The 25,248-nt window shown below is 44.1% G+C and overlaps 1 protein-coding gene, 3 non-coding genes and 1 pseudogene across 7 annotated transcripts in view; all 5 read left to right on the plus strand.

Moving 5' to 3' along the window:
* Positions 1 to 70: 70 nt before the first annotated feature.
* The window catches only part of Tex14 (testis expressed 14, intercellular bridge forming factor), a 127,377-nt gene continuing 102,199 nt past the window's right edge, over positions 71 to 25,248 (plus strand). For 3 of the 4 annotated variants that reach the window (XM_036197549.1, XM_036197551.1, XM_036197554.1), the window contains exons 1-2: positions 71 to 583; positions 20,209 to 20,345. In XM_036197549.1, coding sequence (XP_036053442.1) covers positions 20,210 to 20,345 — 136 coding nt within the window. In that variant the 5' untranslated portion in view covers positions 71 to 583; position 20,209. The remainder of the gene's footprint in view (positions 584 to 20,208; positions 20,346 to 25,248) is intronic. The other variant, XM_036197550.1, reaches the window with a different exon arrangement.
* Positions 8,920 to 9,068, plus strand: LOC118590556 (annotated as a pseudogene).
* LOC118590473 lies at positions 14,691 to 14,854 on the plus strand. The gene has a single exon (XR_004945774.1). It is a non-coding gene; the product is annotated as a U1 spliceosomal RNA (small nuclear RNA).
* Positions 17,600 to 17,763, plus strand: LOC118590485. Its single transcript, XR_004945783.1, has one exon. It is a non-coding gene; the product is annotated as a U1 spliceosomal RNA (small nuclear RNA).
* Positions 21,600 to 21,815, plus strand: LOC118590579. Its single transcript, XR_004945847.1, has one exon. It is a non-coding gene; the product is annotated as a small nucleolar RNA U3 (small nucleolar RNA).

The following is a 25,248-nucleotide window of genomic DNA, read 5'->3' on the forward strand; positions in this document are numbered from 1 at the left end:
GGCAATCCCACGAGTGTTCGCGCGCCGCGTGGTTTTTCCAATGTGATTCAGCCGAAGCGCTTTTGGGGGTTCCCTTTCCAAGGGTATAGCTTGACAGTGAAAAAGCGGGGCTGGAGAAGCGAGGCCCAGTAGTAGTTTCTTCCCCGCGCTCTGGCCCGTGTCATGGGTTCCTCGAGCCTTGAATAGAAATCACCTCCCCAGGTGGAAGTAGCTGAAGCAGCAGCCACCGAACCCCGGTCAGTTGCCAGTTTCTCGCTGTGACAACCATAGAGACGTGTTGTGGGAGGCTTCTTGTGTGCCCGCCACCTAGGAATAGACAGAGCCCTTGGCTCTTGCTAGCTGGGCCCGGTCCCTTGCTTCCTCCTCGCTTCTCCCGCCCTCGCGAGGGATTGTGGGCCAGCACCCCCACGGGGGGGGGGGCGGTAGTGGGGAGCGGTTGGCGCTCGAGCACCCACGCACGCCACCCACGCACGCCTTCCGGTGGGTGGGGAGCCCGGCCTTCGCTCGGAGCGTGGCGGTTTCCAGAGGTTTCTGAGCGCGTTCGTGTCCGCTGGCCTGCCTAGCGTATGAAGTAGCTGGAAAAGTAAGAGATCATGACTTCTTGTCTCCTCGTCCTCGTCTCGGTGGTCGTCCTCGTGGTCGTCGTCCGCCTAGGCCTCTGGAGTCCTAAGAGGGAGGGGCTGGACCATCCCTTAGTAGCGGCGGAAGCGACCGCTTCCGAAACAGAACTTTTGGGGAGATTGGCAGTTTGGAAGGTGACTTAAGAGGTCCTTTGCCTAGGAGGTGTGGAGGTGATGTAATGAATCATCTCGTACCCTACATTACATAAACCTTCCACGCCAGGCGACGGTGGCGCACGTATTTGATCCCGGCATTCGGGAGGCAGAGGCAGGCTGATCTCTGAGTTCCAGGCCAGCCAGCTCTACAGAGTGAGTTACAGGGCAGCCAGGGCAACGGAGAAACCCTGTCTCAAAAGACAAAATAAAATACAATACCTCCTCAGTTGTGGATTACAAGCATATGCAACTCTCCCTGATTGTACCTTGTTGGTTAGAGCGGTGTTGGCACTGCTTGTGGCTGGCGGGCTCCCGTGGAGGCCATGCCGAAGGAGCCACAGTTAGCCTTTTTAGAGCTTTATTGAGAGGGGGTGGGGAGACACACGACACAGAGGGTCCTCCCGCGTTTAGGCCGGCCCTTGTCCCAGGATGATGACGTAATTAAGGACAAAACCCTTACATACCCTACTTATCCATCACAGCTCTTTATTATTACATTTCTTTTGTGTGGATATGTGCAGGCACATAAGTCACGGTGTTAGTGTGGAGATCAGAGGAGTTGGTTCTCAGCTTCCATCCTGTGGGTCCTGGGGATGGAATTCGGGTTGCCAGGCTTGGCAACAAGGCCCATTACCTGCTGAACTATCTCACCTCTCCCTTGAAAATGGTTCTTAGCCTGGATTTTTATTCAGACTTTAAGGAACTCCTTAAATACAGCAAATTAGTGTTTAAATGCTAAGGGAGAAAGCAACATGTTGAGCAGTGTATGTTTAAATAATATGCGTATGTCTTAAAGAGTATGAGGATGTTTAAGCACAGTTTTCTTAAAACTAAAATTTAAACCTAGAACCCTTTTTATTATCCTGAGCAATCTCCAAATTCTGTTTTTGGTTTTTCGAGACAGGGTTTCTCTGTAGTTTTGGTGCCTGTCCTGGATCTCGCTCTATAGACCAGGCTGGCTTCGAACTCAGAGATCCTCCTGGCTCTGCCTCCTGAGTGCTGGGATTAAAGGCGTGCACCACCACCGCCTGGCTCATTTATTTGTGTGTCTATGTGCACAGGGAGTGGGGGGCACAAGTGATCATGATGTGTGCTGGAGAGACAGTTTGCAGTGGTCTGTCTTTGCAGTAATCTGTCCTTCCACAATGTGGGTCCCAGAAGTCCAATACAGGTCTTCAGGCATGACTGCAAACACTTTTATCCACTCAGCCATCTCCCCAGCCCTTTAGGTTTGTCTTTTTTTTCTTAGTCAGAGCTGGGAAGATAGTTCAGTGGGTAAAGTATGTGTCATGGAAGCATGAAGTTCAAGTCTCCAGAATGCTTTTAAAGCTGAGCATAGTAGCACTTGTATGATCCTAGTGCTTCTACATTGAGATGTGAGGTAGAGATAGGAAACTCCTGGAAGCTTGTGGACCAGCTAGCCTAGCATATTTGGTGGTGTCTTTGTTAGGGTTACAATTGCTAAAAACAAGTTGAGGAGGAGAGGGTTTATTTGGCTTACACTTCGGCATGACAGTTCATCATCAAAGGAAGTCAGGGCAGGAACCTGAAGTCAGGAGCTGATGCAGAGGCCATAGAGGAGTGCTGCTTACTGGCTTCCTCCTCATAGCTTGCTCAGCCTGCTTTCTTATAGAACCCAGGACCACCAGCTCAGGGATGGCACCACCCACAATGGGCTGGGCTCTCTCCCAGCAATCACTAGGAAAATGCGCACCTTTAATCCCATCACTCAGGAGACAGAGCTAGGAGAATCTTTGTGCATTTGAGGCCAGCCTGGTCTACAGAGCGACATCCAGGAAAGGAGCAAAGCTACACAGAGAAACCCTGTCTCGAAAAACCAAAAAAATAAAAAATAAAATAAAGCAAAACAAAACCCCAGAAAAGGGCTGAGAGATGGTTCAGTGTATAACAGGAGCCTGTTTCTAAGCCTGGTGACCGTTGGTTGAAACTTCAGGCCCCCATGGTGAAAGGAAACAGACTGACTCCTGAATGTTGCCCTCTGACCTCCATACATGCCCCCCTTTTCAGAAAACAAATCTATAAAATGTAATTGCAAAATAAATCTTTCTAGTGCTGGGATCCAGAGCCTCACAGATGACAGACAAGTGGTTTACCAATTGAGCTACGTCTGCAATCCATTTATTCAAATTTGAGACATAGTCTGTGTTTCCAAAGCTGGCCTCAAATTTATAATCCTCTTGCTTCACCTCTGGAGTAGTGGGGTATTGGTGAAATTATTAAGGCCACTCCACGTAGTTAAAAGGGAGGTTTATTTTGTGGGGTAACTTACAAATGAAGGGGTAGGTTGCAGGGTCTGGCAAAGGTATAGTGCAGTCCGGAGGTGTTCTCTGGAGAACTCTGCTCGGTCTACCTCCAGTGTCCAGGGTCCCGGCACCAAGAGAGACCTCTCCTCTTGATCCCTCCTCCGCTCCCTCCTCTGCCCCGCCTTGTGGGCGTGATCATTACCTAAGCCTCAATGGGGGTTGGAACTTCCAGGCCAATGCTGGGATGGCTGTCCACTACAGTGGGGTTATATGTATCACCGTGCCTAGCTCACTACTGTGTGGGTGTTGTTGTGTTTGGTTGTTGGTAGGTTGGTTTTGAGGCAGGTTCTTTGTAGCTTAGGCTACCATAACTTACTATGCCGTACAAACTGGTCTCAAACGTGAGGCAGTCCTTGTACTTCAGCCTCCCAACTGTTGGAATTACAGTTGTCAGCCACCATGCCATCTTACCAGTTTAAGAAAATATAAAGTCAGGCAGTGGTGGTACACGCCTTTAATCCCAGCACTTGGGAGGCAGAGGCATGTGAATCTCAGTTCAAGGCCAGCCTGGTTTACAGAGTGAGTTCCGGGACTGCCCAGAGAAGCCCTGTCTCAAACCAAGAAAAGGAGAAAAGAAAAATATATTAATAGGGAACCAATGTGATAGCTCAGTGGATAAAGGCATTTGTTGTCAAGCCCTGAGGACCTGATTTCTATCCCCAGGACCTACGTGGTGGAAGGAGAGAACCAGCTGATGCCCTCTGATCTACACACATCAGTTGTGGCACTTGCATGCAACTTCATAAGCACAGACACTAAGTAATGTAAAAAACTAAATGTATAGTTAGAGCCAGGAAGATAGCTTGTTGGGGAAGGGACCTTTCTGCCAAACCTGACAATCTGAGTTGGATTCCTAGGACCTACCTGATTGAAGTAGAGAAAACAGACTTCCATAAGTAATCCTCTGATTACCATAAGCATCATAGCACCTTTATACCCAATAATAAATAAGTAAAGCTAGGTTCCATACCAAATAAATAAAGAAATAAATAATGAGGTAATGCTAGGGCCAGTAAGATGGGTCATTGGGTAGGATGCTTGTTTCTAAGTTTGAACACTAGAATTCAGTCCTCAGGAATCACATGGTAGAAGGAAAGAACTGACTCCCACAGGTTTCCTCTGATCACACACACACTGTTCCATGGCACATACCTGCCCACACACATACACACAATTAAATGAATAATGTTATCAACAATAAAGAAGTTCAAGTTAGAAAAATTCTAAAAGTAGTATTTGAGCTTTGAAAATTTGGGTAATGATAGCTTAGTTCACACATAACTCCTTTTTCCCTTTCAGGCATCGTTCAGATTTCAAATTATCTTGACATTTTTCTTTTCTTTTTTTAACATTTATTTTTTATTGTGTATACAGTGTTCTGCCTGCATGTGTGCCTGCACGCCAGAAGACGGCACCAGATCTCATTACAGATGGTTGTGAGCCATCATGTGGTTGCTGGGAATTGAATTCAGGACCTTTGAAGAGCAGCCAGTGCTCTTAACCTCTGAGCCATCTCTCCAATACCCCCTCCCCCCTTTTTTAATAATTTATTTACTTTTGTTTTATGTGCATTGGTATTTTGCCTGCATGTATGTCTGTGTGAGAGTGTCAGATCTTGGAGTTACAGTTATGAGCTGCCACATGGAACTGGGAATTGAACCCAGTTCCTCTGGAAGAACAGCCAGTGCTCTTAACTGCTGAGTAATCTTTCCAGCCCCTTTATTATTCTTAATATGGAATGCTTTGCAAATTCTCATGCCATCCTTGCACAGGGGCCATATGAATCTTTTTTTTTTTTTTTTTTTTTTTTTTGCCAGAGCTGAGGACCTAACCCAGGGCCTTGTGCTTGCTAGGCAAGTGCTCTACCACTGAGCTAAATCCCTAACCCCATGAATCTTTTTTGTATCATTCCAGTGTTAGTATATGTGTTTTCCAAAGCAAGCAGTTAGCTAGCATTAATTCCACACCAGAGAGGTGATGTTTGGGGGGGGGGGTTGTTTTGTTTTTTGGTTTTTCGAGACAGAATTTCTCTGTGTAGCTTTGGAGCCTTTCCTGGAACTCACTCTGTAGACCAGGCTGGCCTTGAACTCACAGAGATCCGCCTGCTTCTGCCTCCTGAGTGCTGAGATTAAAAAGGTGTGTGCCACCACTGTCCGAGAGGTGATATTTTATTTATAGATTGTATATATGCACATATAGATGTATGTTTACACTTAATACAGCACTCAGGAGTGAGTTTGAGGCCAGCCTGCTCAATATAGTGAGTTCCAGGGCAGCCAAGGCTAGTGAGACTCTATCTCAAAAATAAAATAAAAATAATAAAAAATAAAATAGCTGATAAATAGTCAAATGTAGTTCAGTTGCCTGGCACATTGGAGCTCCAGAGTTCAATTTCCAGCACTTGAAAGGAAAAGAGAAAAAGATGAGAACACTTCCTGATTCCATCTTGAAAGGAAAAGAGAAAAAGATGAGAACACTCCCTGTTTCCATCATAGAATTCCTTCCCTGGGTCCCTTCTTTCCCTCTCCTGTCAGACGTCTCTGTTTTCAGTTGTCACTTCTTAGAGGTTGTTGTTGTTGTTATTTTGTTGTTTGTTCGTTTTTTACTTTATTTTATGTGCATGGGTGTGGGATCCCCTGGAACTGGAGTCACAGACAGTTGTGAGCTGCCATATAGGGGCTGGGAACTGAACCCTGATCCTCTGGAAGAGCAATCTTAACTGCTGAGCCATCGATCCAGCCCTGTCACGTCTTAGTTTTTGTTTTTTGTTTCATTGGCTTTTGACTTTCCAAGACAAGTTTTCTGTATGTAACAGTCCTAACTGTCCTGTAACTTACTCTGTAGACCAGGCTGGCCTCAGATTCACAGAGATCAGCCTCTGCCTCAAAAGTGCTGAGATTAAAGACGTGTGCCACCACTGCCTGGCCACTTCCTAGTTTTAGTAAGATATTTAAAACAGCATTGTTAGGATAGAGAGATGACTCATTAGTGAAGAGCACTGACTGCTCTTCCAGCAGATCCAGCATCCATACACATTTTTTAAAAGCATTGTTTCACACACATACTCATTAAATCAAAGTGGCTCCAGCTGACAAGGTGGGGGAAACCTTGCCTCTCTCAGCTTGGTAGTGAGTCCTACACTCACTGGCTCTGTTTTTAATCTCTCTCTCTCTCTCTCTCTCTCTCTCTCTCACTCACTCACTCACTCTCTCTCTCTCTTTGTTTTTTGTTTTTTAGACAGGGTTACTTTTGTGTAATAGCCCTGGTTGTCCTGGAACACGCTCTATAGACCAGACTGGCCTCAAACTCACAGAGATCTACCTGCCTCTGACTCCTGAGTGCTGGGACTAAAGGCTTGTGCCACAACCATCCTCTATATATTTTTTTAATTATTTTTAATTTTTATTTATTTATTTATTTATTTATTTTTGGTTTTTGGAAACAGGATTTCTCTGCGTAGCCCTGATTGTCCTTGCTCAGTAGACCAGACTGGGCTTGAACTCAGAGATCCGCCTGCCTCTGCCTCCCGAATGCTGGGATTAAAGGCAAGCCTTACCAAGCCTGTCGTGTTTCTCCCTCTCTCTCTCTCCCTCTCTCTCTCTCTCTCTCTCTCTCTCTCTCTCTCTCTCTCTCTCTAAGATATAAAACTTTAGCTAAGCCGGGTGGTGGTGGCGCATGCCTGTAATCCCAGCACTTGGGAGGCAGAGGCAGGCGGATCTCTGTGAGTTCGAGGCCAGCCTGGTCTACAGAGCGAGCTCCAGGAAAGGCGCAAAGCTACACAGAGAAACCCTGTCTCCGGAAGAAAAGAAAGCAAACAAACAAACAAACAAACAAACAAAAACTTTAGCTAAGTTGTTTGGGCAGAGGAAAGAATGCCGGCAGAATTCTGTAAATAAAATGACTTGGGAAATAGGGTGATTCTGGTGTTTTCTTAAGAGACTATTGAAGAATACTGCTTATCTTTGTATTTGAATTCTCTAGAGGAACAGCACTAGTAGAATACGTCTCTATTAAAAGGTGATTTATTAGAGTGGCCTACAGACTGTAATCTAACTGGCTCAACAGTGGTTGTCTACTGAGAGAAAAGACAAGAACTGTGTAGTGTTTTAGTCTACAAGGCTAGACGTACATCTCAGTTGATCTTCAGTCTATGTTGGAATCCTGAAGGAAGGTTGTAACACCAGTGAAGGAATGCATCAGCAGCATGGTAGTGAGGGCAAGCAGGCCAGAAGCTAGGGCTAAAGGCATGTGCTGCCACGACAGGCCCACTTACTGTACATTTTAGCCGTGCACACACTGGACTTTCAAATGTAGTTTGGCCATGTCCTCTTTTCACATTTGCTCATTCAAGTTATGAAGATACAACATAATGAAACACACCAGAAATCACATAATTAGCACCAAACCTTTGAAGAGAAGAACTATTTTATGTTTTTCAGCTTTTAATCTATAGAGATCATCTTTGCCTTTCAGTTTTATTTCAGTAGCATCAGCAGTGGTACTAGGAAATCCAGTAGAAGGGGTGTGGAATATTTAGATACACTCAGTAGCTCCTCGTCATTTATACTATCAACCTTTATTCATACTCATTCTCCCCTGCTCTCTCCCCTCCCTCTCCCTCCCACCTTTTTGTCTCAGGCAGCCCAGACTCAGCTTTGTAGCTGAGGATGAACTTGAACTTCTGATCCTCCTGCCTCCACCTCCTGAGTAGTGGAATTACAGGCATGTGCCATCACACCCCATGCTGAGAATCAAACTCACAGTGTTATGCATACATACTAGGCAAGCATTCTAAAGTTGAGCTACAACCCCAGCTCTGTAGGCCTATAGTTCTTCATATTTGGTGACCTAATGTGTAAAATACTGCTGCTTGGGTATTGTGGTTTGGAATTCTTTGCCCTACGATTGCAGAAGTCTGTCCTAGTTTGATTTTTTGTTGCTGTGATAAGCACTGTGACCAAGAAGAACATGGTGAGGAAAGAGCTTGTTTTGTCTTACAAGTTACAGTCCAGCACTGAAGAAAATCACAGAGCAGGAACTGTTTCATGACTTGCTCCCAGTTCATGATCTTTTCTTATATAGTCCATACGTACTTGCTTACCCATGGTATTACCCACAGGGTCCTGGTCCCTCCCACACCTCTTAGCAATTAAGAACATGCTCTACAGATATGTTCTCAGGCCAATCCTACAGTTTGGCATTATTCCTACAAAAGATTACCACAGGCTGAATTGATGTAAATTTATCACACCTGTGGTGGGTTGTAAGGATAGCAGTATTGTAGTTCACTTGAATGTCATCCTACAGCCGAAAAGTCGGGCTGTATTCCAGGAGACTTACTGCCTTAACCTTCCAAGCTTCCAGAGGCCTCCACATTCCTTAAATCGGCCCCTCTTCCACCTTTCAAGTATGCTAAGCAATTTAGTGTCTTGTCTCTGACTTCTGTTGTTACCTCTGTTGTTCTCTGCACTTTTGTGTGCTGTGTGATTTACTTTAGACTCACCTGGGTAATCCAGGATAATCTCCCCATCCAAAATACTTAATCACACCTGCAAAATCCTTTTTGCAGAGATGGAAAAGACAAGTTAACAGATTCCCTGACAAGGGTATTTTTTAATGGGTCATTCCGCTTGCCATATCAACAAAAACCTCATACATTTTTAGGATTCTGAAAATACAACAGTATTCAAAGTTTAGTTCAGCTTTTATAATTGGAAAAGGCTTTCGTGCCCTAAGTAATAGAATAACAGTAGGAAGAAGAGACAATATGTGTAACGTGTTTAGAATCTGATGGTGATATGCTGGGTAACCAGTAACCGCTACTTACCTAACTGGTATACCATGGAGGTGGTTTTCCCAGAGTAAGGCTCACCCAGTGCACTCCAGATGTGCTGACCTCTGTGGTTTTCCCAAATGCTGGAAACTTGACTGTGTGATTTGTGGTAGAGAACAGCTCTGTTAGTGCTCTATGTAATGTAGTGTTTAGCATCGGAAGCTGTCGGGGACTTTGTTTTGCTAATGTAGGGTAGTTTGACCCAAACTTGGGAAGTTGATGCAGAAGCGGTTTAGTGACAGCTCCCCTTCATGTGACAGCAGTCTCCTAAATGCTGGTCTTAATTAAAGACGTGTGTTTCCACACACTTGCCACATTCATAGTTTTTGTTTGTTTGTTTGTTTGTTTTTATTTTTTTAGCTGAGGATCGAACCCAGGGCCTTACACTTGCTAGGCAAGCACTCTACCACTGAGCTAAATCCCCAGCCCTTCACATTCATGGTTTTTAAGAATGCGTATTTGTGAAGCTGGGGAAAAAGGCTTACCAACCAATTTACTTGCCCAGCCCAGGTTACAGAATACACTTTTGAAGCTCAACAATTGTATGAAACTTTAAGAAGAGAGTGGGTGTGTGGCCGATGCCTTTAATCTTGGTCCTCCGGTGCACAGAGGCAGGCAGATCTCTGTAAGTTTGAGGCCAGCTTAGTCTATGTAGGAAGTTCCAGGACAGTCAAAGCTACGTAGTGACACCCTGTCTCAAAAGAGAGAGAGAGAGAGAGAGAGAGAGAGAGAGAGAGAGAGAGAGAAGAGTGGTAACCCATCTTCACTAAAATCAAATGGGAATCTGGAAAGGATTTGAGGACATCCTCAAACAATAAACCAGAGGGGAAGAGTTTGTCTGCCTGGTTTTCCAACCCTTCTGATGCAGGTACAAATGGTAGGAGAGCTCATTCAAGGTGATCTTTGACCAAAACCCACCACAGTGCTCCTTGGTTTGTGGCATGGCTAATGGAGAAGAGAGTGGCGGGATTGGGAGAGAGATGGTGAGAGATGAGAATGAGGGAGGGAGGGGAGTACGGAGATTCCTTCCAAGAGCTCGGGAAGAGTCCAGCACAGTCACCCCATCCCTGGGTAATGTTGCCTGAGATTAGGGATGTCTTCTAGAACAGGGTGGCCTCACACTACACACAGGGTGTAGTCAATGATGACCCTTCCTGAGTACTGAGTTCTGAGAATATAGGAAGACACCACTATACACAGTACTGGAGATCAAACTGATGGCATGCTAGGCAAGCAAAGATTCTGCCTACTGAACTATGTTCTCAGACCAAGAGAGAACATAGTTCCTTTCTTTTTCACTCTTTTTAAAGAAGATTTATCTATTCATATATTTAATGTATGTGAGTGCTCTTGTCTTCATGCACACCAGAAGGAATCTGATCCCATTATAGATGGTTGTGAGCAACCATGTGGTTGCTAGGAATTGATGAACTCAGGACTTCTGGAAGAGCACTCAAGTGCTCTTAACTGCTAAGCCATCTCTCCAGCCCCAGAAAATAGTTTCTTTGTGTATATGTGTATGTGTACACATGTGGGTGCACATGAGTGGTAAAGTCAGAAGCCAAAATGTTAGTTTGAAAGTTGTGAGGATGTTTTTTGTTTATTAGGTGTTGATTTTTATTGTTGTTCTTTTGAGATAGGGTCCTACTATGTAGCCCTGGCTAACCTGGAACTGGATATGTAGATAAGGCTGGCCTCGAACAGAGATCTGCCTGCCTTTACCTTAAAAGTGCTAGGATTAAAGGTGTGTGCCATTGTGCCTGGCCTAGTTGTTACTAAAACAGGGAAGGATTAAAAATGTACAACAGAAGCTGGAAAGATAGCTTAATGGTTAAGAGCACTGGCTTCTTTTCCAGAGGACCCAAATTCCCAGTACTCACATGGCTGCTCACAACCATCTTAACTCCAATTCCAGAGGATCTGACCACCTCAACTAGCTTCCATGGCACCAGGCATGTATGTGGGTGCATAGACATATATGTAGCCAATACACACATACACATTATATAGATGGATGGGTGGGTGGATGAATGGATAGACAGACATGTAGATCGATAGGTAGAGATAGATAAAGAGATAGAAAGAAACAAGTTTTTAATTTGGGCCTGGAGAGATGGCTTATCGGTAGGAATGTTTGCTGCTCTCTCAGAAGACCCATACTCGGTTCCTAACACTTACATGGTGTCTCCCAATGATCTGTAACTGTAGTTCTAGGGAATCTGACCTCCTCTTTTGGCCTCTTCAAACATAAGGCACACTCATGGTGTACATATTATACATGTAGACAAAACATTCATACATATAAAAATTAAAATTTCATATGTATAGTTAGTTGTATGTGTGTTGTGGTGCACACATGGAAATCATAAGTCAACTTTCAGGAATCAGTTCTCTTCTACCATGTAGGTCTCAGGGATCAAACTCATATCATTAGGCTTGGTGACAGGCACCTTTATTAGCTGAGTTCTGATATCACAATGTTCCCTGTTTTTGTTTTGATACAAGGGCTCATATAGCCTAGGCTGACCTTGAACTTGCTTTGTAGTAGAGGATGACCCTGACATCTTGATTTCTTGCCTCAACCTTTCAAGTGCTGGGATTATAGGTGTATATATGTGTGTAGGGATGATGTATTTGTTTTATTTTTACTTTATTTTTGCAGTGTTGGTTCTCAAACCGAGGGCGTTATGAATGTTAAGCAATTGCTCTGTAGCCAGGCAGTGATGGCACACGCCTTTAATGCCAACACTCGGAAGGCAGAGGCAGGTGGATCTCTGAGTTTGAAGCCACCCTGGTCTACAGAGCAAGTTTCAGGACAACCAAAGCTACATAGAGAAGCCCTGTTTTGAAAAAAAAACAATTGCTTTGGAAAAAAAAGTAATTGCTGTGCCACAGAACTATGCTCAGCCTCTACATAGTGTATGGTTTGGTGACTTGTGTGTATATCTGCCTTTCCTAATATTGTGTATAAAACACAATCATCGTGTACTTTGTAGTCTGTACAGTTCCTTTCACTTAGTATATTTTGAAGTTTGTGCATGATGTCACCTGTGTTGCTAGTTCCTTCTTTTAGACAAGAGTTTTACCATGTAGCCCCAGCTGACTAGGAACTCATTATGTAGACCAGGCTGGCCTTGGACTCAGAGGGATCCTCCTGTCTCTCTGCCTCCTGAATGCAAGGAATTAAAGGACTGTGCTACTATACTGTACAGATAGTTTCTTTTTATTACTGAATATTACATACTGGACGAAAATAGGGCTCCTTTTAAATGCCTGGCCTGTTTGGGCTATACAAATAGTTCTAAAAATAAAATTAAATAAATAATTTAATATGCATACGTGTCATTCTATAAACATGGTCCCTATTTCTCTTGAGAAAATATGTAGGAATGACTACATTATTTGGAAGTATATAACTTTTTCAGAAACTATTGAGCTTTTTTTTTTTTTCAAAATGACTACTGTTTTACATTCTCACCAGCAAAACCTAAGTTTCTGTTTCTCTACATCCTTGCCAGCATTTATTTATTTATTTTGAGACAGGTCTCATTAAGTAGCCCTGGCTGGCCTGAAACTTGATTTATAGACCATTCTGGTTTTGCCTCTGCCTCCCTGGTACTGGGATTAAAGCAGTTGGCCATATATCTGTCCTGCCAGCATTTGATATTACCAGATACTTTTATATGTGTAGTGTTGAGGATCAAATCCACAGCCCAGTGAGTACTAGATAAGCATTCTACCACTGATTTAAATTCCAAGGCCCACTTTTATGGATTGTAGTCATCCTAGTTGGTGTATAATAATACATTATTGGTTTGTACTTTAAAATTTTTTAACTATGTGTATATGTGAGACTCTGTGTGTGAGATGTGCACATGTGCGTACAGGTGCCCACAGAAGCCACAATAGTGTTGGATCCCTTGGATTTGGAGTTACATGTGGTTGTGAATGTCCTGACATGGGTGTTAGAAACCCCTCATTCAAGCTTTTTAAAAGAAAATAGTCATGTACTGTGATGGTTAATATGTCATTTAGACTTACTATGCTTGAGAGGCCAAAAAAAGCAAAAAATACATACATATAAAACATACATATAACGTATATATCTATATCTATATGCCTGGTGTCACACCTGTAATCCTGTAATCTTGGGATTTGGGAAGCTGAGGCAAGAGGATCTCCAGTTTAAGACAGAGCCTGAGCTACGTAATGAGAAAAGAAAAGGACTAATAGCAGAATATTAAATCAGGTATTTGTGGAACGCTTCTGAACCCAGGAGCCTATGCTATAGGTCTCCCCTTTTCTCTAGCTAATCCCTGACAGGTCTTTATTTCACTTCTGCATCTAAACCGTGTTCAGTACTGTAACCAGAGTCCTTTCATTCTCCTCCAGGGAAACCTTCACAGCCAGTCTAAGCTGTAGACTGGCATCCAGCGTCCTTTTCATTCGTGAGCCAGTAGCCTGTAAACAGATACTCCTCCTTAGCTTTAAGACCAAGTGTGTGTAGTATGTAGGTAAGACATATTTCTCTTGGCCTACAATGAGCGTATTCCCACTTTTTCTTTTTTCTTTAACATTTATTTTAATTATACAATAGATTAAGTAATGATTAAACAATACTTTTTAAAGATTTATTTATTTATTATGTATACAGAAGAGGGCACCAGATCTCATTACAGATGGCTGTGAGCCACCATGTGGGTGCTGGGAATTGAACTCAGGACCTCTGGAAGAGCAGCCTTAACCTCTGAGCCCTCTCTCCAGCCCTAAACAGTACTTAAAAAGCACTTTCTTCTTACACTCAAATCCTGGTCATCCTTTCATTCTTTCCAGAGCTTTTGTTCTTTCAGAAATAATATACAATGCCTTCTCAGTCTTTAAGGTGTGCCTCAAGCTGGGTATGCTGGTGCACAACTTATAATAATCCTAGCACTCTGGGGGGCTGAAGCGATTGGGTTGTCGTAAGTTTGAGGCCATCATCCTAGGACTACAGAGCAAGTCTTTCAAACAAGCAAACAAATCAAACTTGTGAAAGTCTGTTCTCCGACCAGGTAGGTCTCTGCAATCAAACCCCATTTGTCAGGCTTGAAGGCAAGCACCCTAACTGTTCATGAACCATCAGTCTGAACATTTTTACAATTTGTCAGGCAGCATAAGACTGTCCGCAAATAATATGCATTGAAAGCTAACCACTCTGTACCGGTTTCCACATCTGTAAAGATGGGGGATGATAGTAACAGCCTCGTGGCTTGCAAAGATTAAATTTATTGTTATATGTAAAAGAACGAATGGTCCCTGCCTGCTCTATCGTTGCAGCTTGTTTTTGTTGTTACTCTTAATCTTGAGTCACACTAAGCTATGCATCTGATTCCTATGTTCATGAAAGAAAATCCCTGAAGTGTTCTAGGAGGCTACCAAACAAAAGGCACAGCCAACTACCACCTAATGGGCTCATTGGTATTGGCGTGCTGACGGAGAGGCAGTTCCGGTATGGGGAAGTGAGTCACTAATGGAGGCGGTACTATGTAAATTGAGAATTTAGGAGCAGACTGGGAAAAGCTGCTGCTTCCACATTTGTGGTGTTTTGGAGTGTAGTTTTGGGGAGATTACAAGACTGCCAATCCTCCTAAGAGTTTCTGAATGTTGGAACCTACTGTGTATAACGACATAGAGATTTTTAATGAGGGCTTAAGTTTGCACCGTATCTTTAAAATGGAACGCACACCAGGCAGTTCAGGCTATGTGCTGCTTCAACTCATACTTACCTGGCAGGGGAGATACCATGATCACGAAGGTGGTTTTCCCAGGGCGAGGCTTATCCATTGCACTCCGGATGTGCTGACCCCTGCGATTTCCCCAAATGCGGGAAACTCGACTGCATAATTTGTGGTAGTGGGGGACTGCGTTCGCGCTCTCCCCTGATGTTTCTGGTTTAAAGAAAGAGATCTCACACTAAGTGTCTTCCGTATTTTACTTCGTGGTGTGCTTAGCAGCAGTTAGGGTTTTACCAGTGACTGTAACTTCCTGTAGTCATGTGTTGACAGTGAACACAGTTTTTTAACACTTTTTATGATCTATTTAACTGAATCTGGGTAATACATATCTAGGCTTTTTAGCTTCTGAGTTCTTTCCTACATCCAGCAACTTGATCATGTTTTCAGTGTCTCCAAAACTTAGGTTGTATTACATACCACCTCTCTAAATTTACTTATAAGTTTAAATACTTACCATTAGAAATAACCCGAGTGACACTTCTACTGATTTGTTCAAAATAAGTGGTCTCCAGTTTGTAAACGTGTGGAAAGCAGAGCAGAGGTGGTCTACATACAGAGTACCCATAGATCAAGGCTATGAAATTTATTTGTTTGGTTTTTGTAAAGCATAAACAAAAATTAAAAGGGGATAGAGTGGACTGTAGGTTAGTAGTAGAATACATACCTAGCCTGTTCAAGTTACTGGGTTCAAATCAGCACTGAAAAAATAAGTAAAAAGATGAGTTGTAACTTTAACTCTGTGTGCTGAGTGTTTTTGCTCAAGTGTATGTATGTGCACCACATGCATGCCTGGCCCCTAAGGAAGTCAGAAAAGGGCATCGGATACCCTGGAACTACATACAGTTAAGGATATTTGTGTGTGAGCCACCACATGTGGAGTGCACAACTGTAGTTCAGATACGAGGGAGGTAGAAGCAGAAGGCTCATGCATTCATAGTCATCCTCTTCCACATAATAAATTGGAGACCTGCCTGGATAGGGTCATATCTCAGCACCAGTAATTATAATACATTAACAGTTCTAAGTGTTGTAATATACAGGAATATTTCAACTGGTGCGTCCATCTTCATTACTATGATGGAAGTTCTTTCTAATTTAGACCAGTTATCTCTCATCTTACCCATATCTAGTTTCCTTTTTGCAGATCTTTGGACAGCATATTAATTTCTTTGTTGTTTGTTTTCTTGGGTTTTGGGTTTTGGGTTTTTTTGGGGGGGAGGGTTGAGACAGGGTTTCTCTGTGTAGCTTTGGAGCCTGTCCTGAAAATCACTCTGTAGCCCAGGCTGGCCTCGAACTCACAGAGATCCGCCTGCCTCTGCCTCCTGAGTGCTGGGATTAAAGGTGTGCACCACCACTGCCCAGCCTGGTTTTTTTTTTTTTTTTTTTTTTGGTTCTTGTTTTTTAGGTTTTTTTTTTTTTGTTGTTGTTGTTGTTTTTTTCTCCCGAGTCAGGGTTTCTTTGTGCAAGAGCCCTGGCTGTCCTGGAAGTCTCATTGTAGACTAGTCTGTCCTTGAACTCAGGGATCCGCCTACCTCTCAAGTGCTGGGATTAAAAGCGTGCACTACCACCACCTGGCTTTTGTCCTTTTTTTATTAATAGTAAGATTGAGTTCCTGCCTCTGCAAAGTCTCTTAGTGTCCAAGCTCAAGAGTACGGTGTTTTAAAAGACAAAAGCATAATTACATCAGTGCTATCGGGGAGGGAATTATATTAGTGAGGGATTTAGAGTGGCCTGGTAACATCTGCTTTTTTTGCAAGGCTTAGATGTATCTTCCAGACACTATGTCATACATTACCAAGGTCATGGACAGACCTGAAGCGTTGCCAAGGGGGAAGTGGATATTGGAGATGGGGCAGGATGGCATTACCCTTAGTCATTTGATCACGCTTTACCATGAAGGGAGGATATATCTAGTTCTTACACTGAAAATTGTGAGCGTTAAACTTGTGGTAGTGGAAGGGAGACGGTGTTCATGTTTTTCTCTGACATTTTTAGTGTTGAAAGACAGGTTGCTGCTGACAGTACTTAGGAGTATTATTTGTTCCTTTAAGTTTAAATGAGAGCAATTAATTGGCTAGGTGGGTTTGTTTGTTGTTTATTTATTTATTATTTATATCTAGCTCCGGTTGCAATGGGAAGAAGTATTCTGAGTCTCTGAGGGCACTGCAGGCTCACAACCCACCCCATACACTTTTATAGAGATAACGTCTATGAGCAGTCTGATATGGGTGCTGGGAACCAAACTCAGACTTCCTGCCAAGAGCAGAAAAGCCCTATCTCCAGCCCCACATTAGTTAGCACACCACAAGGCTGCATACTTAGTGAGAACAAGAGTCGGTTTAAATCCAGGCAACATTTTACAAGTACTCAGGTCCTCAGGGAAATTTTGTGGTTGACAGAATTCTCTTTGCAATTTTGGGGAATGGAAGCACCAAGGATTTGATTGATTCTCTTAAATGCAGCAGCGATTGACTTGAAAGAACGTATCTTGCTGCCTTCTTGAGAGTAGTCTCCCCACACGTCATGCCAAATCCATAACGAAACTTTTGTTAGTAGCAAATGATGCAAGAAAAAAATGTGAAATCTACCATTGTAGAGAGGAATAGGTTAAGAGTTAAAGCAGCCGGAAGAGAAATGCCAAGAAAACCCTGAGAGGAAGATGTCACTAAAAGGGGCGGGGATATGCAGATAGGCCTAAGCAGGTCTATATGCTGGCATTTTTTTCACAGAAGCATTTCCAGCAAGTATTTAAAAGTTTTTGCTCTCATCTATATCATATAAAACAACTGTGTAGTCTCAAGAGGAAGGCCAAAACAATTTGTAATGTAATTGACCATGACTTTGTAGTGTGTCGATGATCAGGGTAGGACAGTACAGCGGCCATTCCAACTCATACTTACCTGGCAGGGGAGATACCATGATCACGAAGGTGGTTTTCCCAGGGCGAGGCTTATCCATTGCACTCCGGATGTGCTGACCCCTGCGATTTCCCCAAATGCGGGAAACTCGACTGCATAATTTGTGGTAGTGGGGGACTGCGTTCGCGCTCTCCCCTGGCATGATGGTTGAATGTTAGGCGTGCTAGTGGTGTCAACTTTCTAGCTTAAGTACTTCTGTGGTCCCTACAGATAGATACAGTTTTCTATCTTATATAATACTTGTCTGTCCCTCCTTGGGGTTAAAAATGCTTGATAGGTTTTGTGATAGGTGTCATTTTCATATAGTAATTTTTCTTAGTTCTCTGCCTCTCTTGCCTCTTTAATCTCTTGAAACACTTTGTCTCTAGAAAGCAACTCTTAAGGTAGAAAATATTTCTACATCTGAGTTTGTGGAGAGGTCAGGTTCATTTCATCTCCTTACCCCTCTTTAGGTAGAGTGCCCTTGACGCCTGTGCTTCAGGCCATAGGTTGGAATACTTGGTCTCCACTGGTGGAATTGTTTAGAAAAGGATTAGAAGGTATGTTCTTGTTCCAGGCAGAGGTAGGCACATGTCTGTTGGAGGCCAGGCTATATACTGAGACCCTCCTACAAACTAACAAGCAAAAAAAGTAAGATAGTGCGTTTTATTTGTTTACTTTAGGAATGGTCTTTGTAGACTACAATCGCCTCAAATACATGATTCTTTTTGGGGGGGGGAGAGGGGTTATTCAAGACAGGGTTTGGTTTCTCTGCGTAACAGCCATGGCTGTCCTGGAACTCACTCGGTAGCCATGGCCTTGAACTCACAGAGATCCGCCTGCCTCTGCCTCCCGAGTGCTGAAATCTCTAATCTTTAGCGTGCACCACCACTGCCCAGCAAATACATGATTCTTCTGCCTCAGCACAATTACAGCATGAACTGCAAGAGCCTGTTTGGGGGGGGGGGGCACAAAAAGGGTTTCTTTTAGTCCAGGCTAGTGATCAACCTCTTGTGTAACTGATGATCTTCCAGCCTCTAAGCTTGTGACCTTGAGCTCCTGATCCTCCTCCCTCTACCTTCCAAGTAATAGAAATACAGGAGTGCACCACTCTTTGTTTTTGAGAAAGGGTCTCATATAACCCAGGTTGGTCTGGAACTGTATATGTAGCACAGGCTGGCATCAACATTTGCAATGATAATCCTACCTCGGCCTTCCAAGTGCTGAGATTATTACAGGTGTTAATTGCCTTACCCAGCAGAAATGTATTTCTCACAGTTCTAGAAGTTAGAAGTCTAGAAGAGCTGTGTCTAGTTGAGGGCTTTCTTGCTGCCTTGTCCTATGATAGAAGGCAGACAGAAGAGAAGGAAGGGAAAGAGAGAAATGGGGCTTGACCCACTCCCTTGATAACAAACCTCTTTGTCCAAAACAACAAACAGCAAAAAGGCCTTCATTCATTCATAAGTGTGGTGTCCCCTTGACCCAGACATCTTTAAACGCTCTGTCTCTCTAGGTTGTAGTAGCTCACACCTTTAGTCCCAGGACTCTGGAGGCAGAGGAAGAAGGATCTCTGTGTTTAAGGCCAGCCTGGTCTACAAAGAGAGTTCCAGGACAGCCTGGACTACACAGAGAAACACTGTCTCAAAAAAACAAAAACATAGCTGGGCAGTGGTGGCACACGCCTGTAATCCCAGCACTTGGGAGGCAGAGGCAGGCGGATCTCTGTGAGTTCGAGGCAAGCCTGGGCTACAGAGTGAGTTCTAGGACTGCAAAGGATGCACAGAGAAACTTTGTCCCAAAAAACAAGACAAAACGAAAGGCATTTAATTAGGGGCTTGCTTACAGTTATTAGTTCATTATCGTAGTGGCCGGCACATGGCAGCACTCATGACACTGGAGCAGTAGCTGAGAACTACATCCTGATAGATATAGAGAGAAGGGAGGAAGGGAGACAGACAGACAGACAGACAGACATTGGACCTGGCATGATCTTTTGAAGCCACAAAGCCACACCCAGTGACACACTTCCTCCAACAGGGCCTCCAATCCTAATCCTTCTAATCTTTTTGAACAGTTCTACTCCCTGAAGATTAAACATTCAAATCTATGGGGGCCATTCTTATTCAAACCACCACAGAAATGTAAGGGGAAAAAATGCCATTTTCAAACTGGCCAAGGGAAATGAAAAAATAGAAACTCAGTTTGACTTTAATGGTGAGAGCAGGCTTTTATGGGTCTGAGAGTGGTGTAGTGAGATCCAGCAGCACATCAGGAGAATGTGCTGTGTTCTTAGAGTTGAGAGTAGGAGGGGAGAGAGGATGGCTTCACCAGACTCAGAAACTATTTTTCAGGAGGAACTGGTTTTTGAAACAGCAGGGTGGGAGAGAAATCAAATCACCTGTTTTTGCAACCTTTGGGCTCCTGGGTGTGTGGTGGGGGCTAGCTGCTTTCAGGGCATCAGTGGATGGCAGATTTCCTGAAACCTTGGGATTGTTTTAGGGTCCTGGTTCTAAGGGGATTTTCCTGTAGGAGGGAGGAAAGATCTCACGTCTTTTCGTTTGTGAGGTATTAGAATAATGTATCGTTTGTTCTTTTTTGAAACAGAATGTCTCGGGCTGTTCATTTTCCAATCCCTTGTCCAGTGCAGCTTGGTACATTAACAGATGATTCCTTGGAAGCTCAGCTTCATGAATATACCAAACAGGGGAATTATGTGAAAGTGAAGAAAATTCTTAAGAAAGGTAAGTATAGTGTTCAGATGGCACACAGGCCACATAACCCATATTTCTGAATAGTGTTTGGTTAAAAACAAGGCAGGGTTTGGTGGCACACACCTTTAAAACTGGCATTCAGGAGGCAGAGACAGACAGATCTCTGAGTTCAAGGCCAGCCAGTCTACATAATGAAATCCTGTCTAATGCAAAAACAAACTAGTGCCAACCCAGTTCTTTCAAATAAACAAACGAGGTTGGAGATAGAGCTCAGCAGGACCAGTGTTTGCTTAGCATAAGTGAAGACCTAGGTTCCATCCTCAACCACACAGAAAACCAGATGTGTGGTACCTGCCTGTAATCCCAGCACTGAGGAGCCAGGAGTTCAATAAGTATCCAATAACTGTGTTAATAATTACCATGTGGCCAGAGAGGATTGTTTCTCTCTGCCCCTTTCCCCTGTTCTCTTTTAGGATAGAGGAAATCTGGTATCTCAGAACGCTGGGTTTTTTGTTAGTTTGTTTGTTCATTTGCGTTTTTGGTTTTTTTTTTTTAGTTTTTTTTTTTTTTCTTTTTTTCTCTTTTAATCTTTTTAGACAGATTTCATGTAGCTGCAGCTGGCCTCAAATTCCTAAGACTGACCTCAAACTCCTGATCCTTCCAAGTGCTGGGATTACTTCCAAGTGAGCCACCAAGCCCTTCAGCCACAGGATGTATTAAATAGGGTGTGCGGCCCTGAATTGCCATTTTCTCTACGTACTTTATCGTTTTTTTCCCTCACGAAAGGCTTCTGGCTTGGGCCAGGAGTCCAAACCTGCGTGCACCCGCCCACACGGTGCGGCTGCGCGGCGCCTCTTCCTGGGCAGAGCGGGGCTGAAGGCGCTGCGGCCCGGGGAGGCCAGCGCCGCAGGGCGGAGGCAAGCGCGACGGCGGGCGGCAGGGCCGTGTGCGGCCGCCAGGGACTCGCGACCCGACGCAGGCGGAAGTGGGGCGGGCCGGCAGAGAACCGTCAGTCGATTGGCTGTTTAGCGATCGTATGTTAATTAGGGGACAGTGGTATTTTTTTTTTTTTTTTTTTTTTTTTTTCCCCGTTTGTTCTTTTCCCTGGGCTTGGAAAAGTGGGTTTGGAGCGGAGGTGTTCCTCGGAGAACGCGGCAGCGTTTGTGCGAGAGCTGTGTCTAACAGCAGCGCCAGAGCGGCGGGCGGCTCGGGCTCCGGCGACCTCACCGTCAGTAAGATGTGAGCGCGCTGGGTGCAGTGTGAGGAGCGCGCGGGAGCGAGGTCAAGACTATACTTTCAGGGATCATTTCTATAGTTCGTTACTAGAGAAGTTTCTCTGACTGTGTAGAGCACCCGAGACCACGAGGACGAGACGTAGTGTTCCCTCCTGAGCGTGAAGCCGGCTCTAGGTGCTGCTTCCGTGCAGCCGCCTCCTGCCATTGATGATCGTTCTTCTCTCCCTTTGGGAGAGTGAGAGGGAGGGAACGCAGTCTGAGTGGACTTGGTCTGACCACTGCGGGTACTAAAGCCAGAAGCCTAGCTAGTTTTAATGATTGTCAATGTGTGTTTGTAATTTATCCTGTCGTCCCTTTGTTCATGTTTTCTTGTTTTTGTTTCCTGGAGGATAGGGTTTCACTCTGTAGCTTTGCACCTTTCCTGGACCTTGCTTTGTAGACCAGGCTGGCCTGTCTCTGCCTCCAGAGTGTGCTGGGGTTGAAGGCAGTGTCTTCTTGTTTGCATCCCTTCCCGCCCAGGAACTTTCAGGTGTACTTCTGATTTCTGAGTTTGAGGCTAGTCTGGTCTACAGAGTGAATTTCAGGACAGTCAGAGATGCTGTTACACAGAGAAACCCTGTCTGAGGAGGGAGGGTTATTGAATCTAAGTTCAGCACCAGCCTAGGTAATAGAAAGAATGATATCCAGCCATATTTTAACAAAGTGCTGCTTGGTGGTCTTCCTGTTACCTCAGCACTGTTAGAGCGAAGCAGGAACATCAGAAGTTACACTATCTCAGAGTACAGTTACACTATCTTTGAATATAGTTATACTATCTCAGAATATAGTTATACTATCTCTGAATATAGTTACACCTCATCATAGAGCATTCTGAGCCTTTGGCTTCCATCCCAAGGAGTGTGACAAGCAAAGCCTGGAAAGGAGGATCATCAGTTTAAGCTTAGCTTGGGCTACACAGGGAGACACAGTTGTCAGACTGACAGTGAGTTAATGTCTAGATTCACCTGATGATGTTTATAAAGAATGATACAGTCTAATATTTAAAAATCCAGAGAATGGCACCAGCAAGATGGTTCAGTGCGTATAGCACTCTGTGCCAAGGTTGGCGACCTGAGTTCAATCCCTGGATCCCAAATGGGAAGAAGAATCAACTCCTGGAAATTGTTCTCTGACCTCCACACATTCACTGTGGCAGGTGGGATTTGTTTTTTATTTTTGTTTTTGTTTTTGTTTGTTTGTTTTGTTTTTTCCTTGAAAAACCTCTAAACCAACATTATACTAAAATCTGGAAGCATTCCCTCTTAGGACTGGATCTACTATATCTACCCCTGTTGAGAATAATGACTGAAATCTTAGGGTGATATGGCTAAGAAAAAAAAAGAGAAAGGATACAATCAATAAACTAAGATGTCAAATTATCCCTATCTGCAGATGATATGATGTTTTACCCCGAATTCAACACGAGAAAATTTCTGGATATGATAAACACTTTGAGCACAGTAGCAGGATACAGAATCACTCTCCTGTAAAAGTCTGTTGCATTTCTTGTTATGTATTCCAACAAGTTGACCTCAGACTTGCAGTGACTCTCTTGCTGCAGTCTCTGAAGTGCAGGGTTACAGACTTAGGGAGGGCACCACACTTAGTATTCAGTCCTTTGCCTGTATGCCCAGTAATGAAGTTGCTGAGAAAGAAGTTAGGGAATCGTGGCAGGTAGAACACACCTGTTATCTCAGCACTTGGGAAGTAAAGGCAGAAGGTTATCAGTTCTAGGTCATCCTAAACTTTATACCAAGCTGAAGACCAGCCTGCGCTACATGGGACCCTCTCTCATAAATCACAATTACACAGAAGACCAAGAAAAGGCAACGTCTTGTATAATGACTGATCTTGGTTCTAAGTGTGATTATGTCTGATACTGAGTAAGAGAAACACTTCGGGTTGGATCTGTGAGATACTTTGTGGAATGGTTAGTTGGGGTTGGGGAAGAGCCTCTCCAAGAGTGGGCCCCATCTTCCCTGGCAGCCTAGACATAAAGCAGTTTGAGGGGAAACCAGTGCTGCCTTTGCTCATTGTGGGTGGGTGCGTACAGCCTACCCTGTTCCTGTCAGTTGTTCCTGCCATCTTAGACATCATAACACAGCTTCTGTAGCGTTTGAAGTGGACTGAAGACCACCATCTCTCCAGGAATCCTCCAGGTCTTCAGCCACAGACTGGGAATGCTGAAGATGTTACTCTTGCAGATTGAGCAACTGCTGGTTTCTCCACCTGGAACCTGCAGCCCATACCATGTAAGCCAATCTAAGACATTTCTTTTATTATTATTATTATTTTTAACTGTACCTGAGGACCGAACCCAGGGCCTTGCGCTTGCTAGGTAAGTGCTCTACCACTGAGCTAAATATCCAGCCCCGACATTTCTTTGATAATAAGCATTCATTTTGTTTATTCTGACCATCTACAGAACTTGATTAACACACAGTCCTAAACAGGAAGAGCAAAGTAGGACTTGGTTTCAAATCATACTTCTAGCTGGGCTGTGGTGGTGCATGCCTTTACTTCCAGCACTCAGGAGGCAGAGGCAGGCGGATCTCTGAGTTTGAGGCCAGAGTGTTCTACAAAGTGAGTTCCAAGACAGCCAGGGCTACATAGAGAAGCCCTGTCTTGAAAAAACAACAACAACAACAACAAACAAACAAACGAAAGAAAGAAAGAAAAAGAAAGGAAGAAAGAAAGAAGCCATATTTCAAGAGTAGTCCACGCATGACACTCATACAAAAACAGACAACATAGAGCAGTGGGCTAGAAGACACAGAAACAAACACGTTCACGGAGATAGGTATTAACCCATTGAAGAGACGAGGCCTCCAAAGAGGAAACATGCTGCTGGGGAAGCCGGGAGTCCATATGCTCAAGTTAACTAGAGCTCTGTCTTACCTGTACAAAATGAATTAATAGAAGGCCTGAGACTGCCAGAGGAAAAGCTGGGCCTGGTGACTCTGTCTGCAGTCTGTCTACTGAAGCGCTTGAGAGGTGGAGGAAGGAGGATCAGGAATTTTAAGGGCATCTTTGACTATAATAGCAAGTTTGAAGACAATCTGGGTACATGAGACCCTGTCTCAACAAACAAAAATGAAAGGAAAACACTTTAAGATACAACATAGCAAGGACTTTCTGGAAAATACCTCAGTTGCTTAGGAAACCAAGAACTGACAACATGGCAGACCTGTGTATGGTGCGGGTGAGGAGCCTGAAAAGAAACAGCCACTGCTTGGAGAGCTGCCTTCCTGGGGCTGTGGTGGAGCCTCTGCCCCTGCAAGGAGCTAAGACCCAGAAGCTGACTGCAGCTGTGAGTGCTTCAAGTGTAGGTAGTCTGGCCACTGGGCCAGGGAGTGCTCTCCTGGTGGAGATGGGGATGGGAAAGCAGACGCTATGGCAGAGGCCGTTTTCCTTGGATCGAGGGTTCCAGCTCATTTCCTCATCTCTCCCAGACATCTTTTATTACTGTAGTGAGTCTGGTCGTCTTGCCAAGGTCCGATCTTCAGGAGGAGGCCTCCCATATCTTATGAAGGTGGCCATATTGCTAAGGACTGCAAGGAGCAAGAACAACGCTACTGTAACTGTGGCAAAGCCAGGCCACCTGGCTGTGACTGACTACTCAACAGATCAGAATGCCATTCTTGTGCATATACATTTGT

Source organism: Onychomys torridus, chromosome 8 (assembly GCF_903995425.1).
Source record: "Onychomys torridus chromosome 8, mOncTor1.1, whole genome shotgun sequence".
Taxonomy (NCBI): Eukaryota; Metazoa; Chordata; class Mammalia; order Rodentia; family Cricetidae; genus Onychomys; species Onychomys torridus.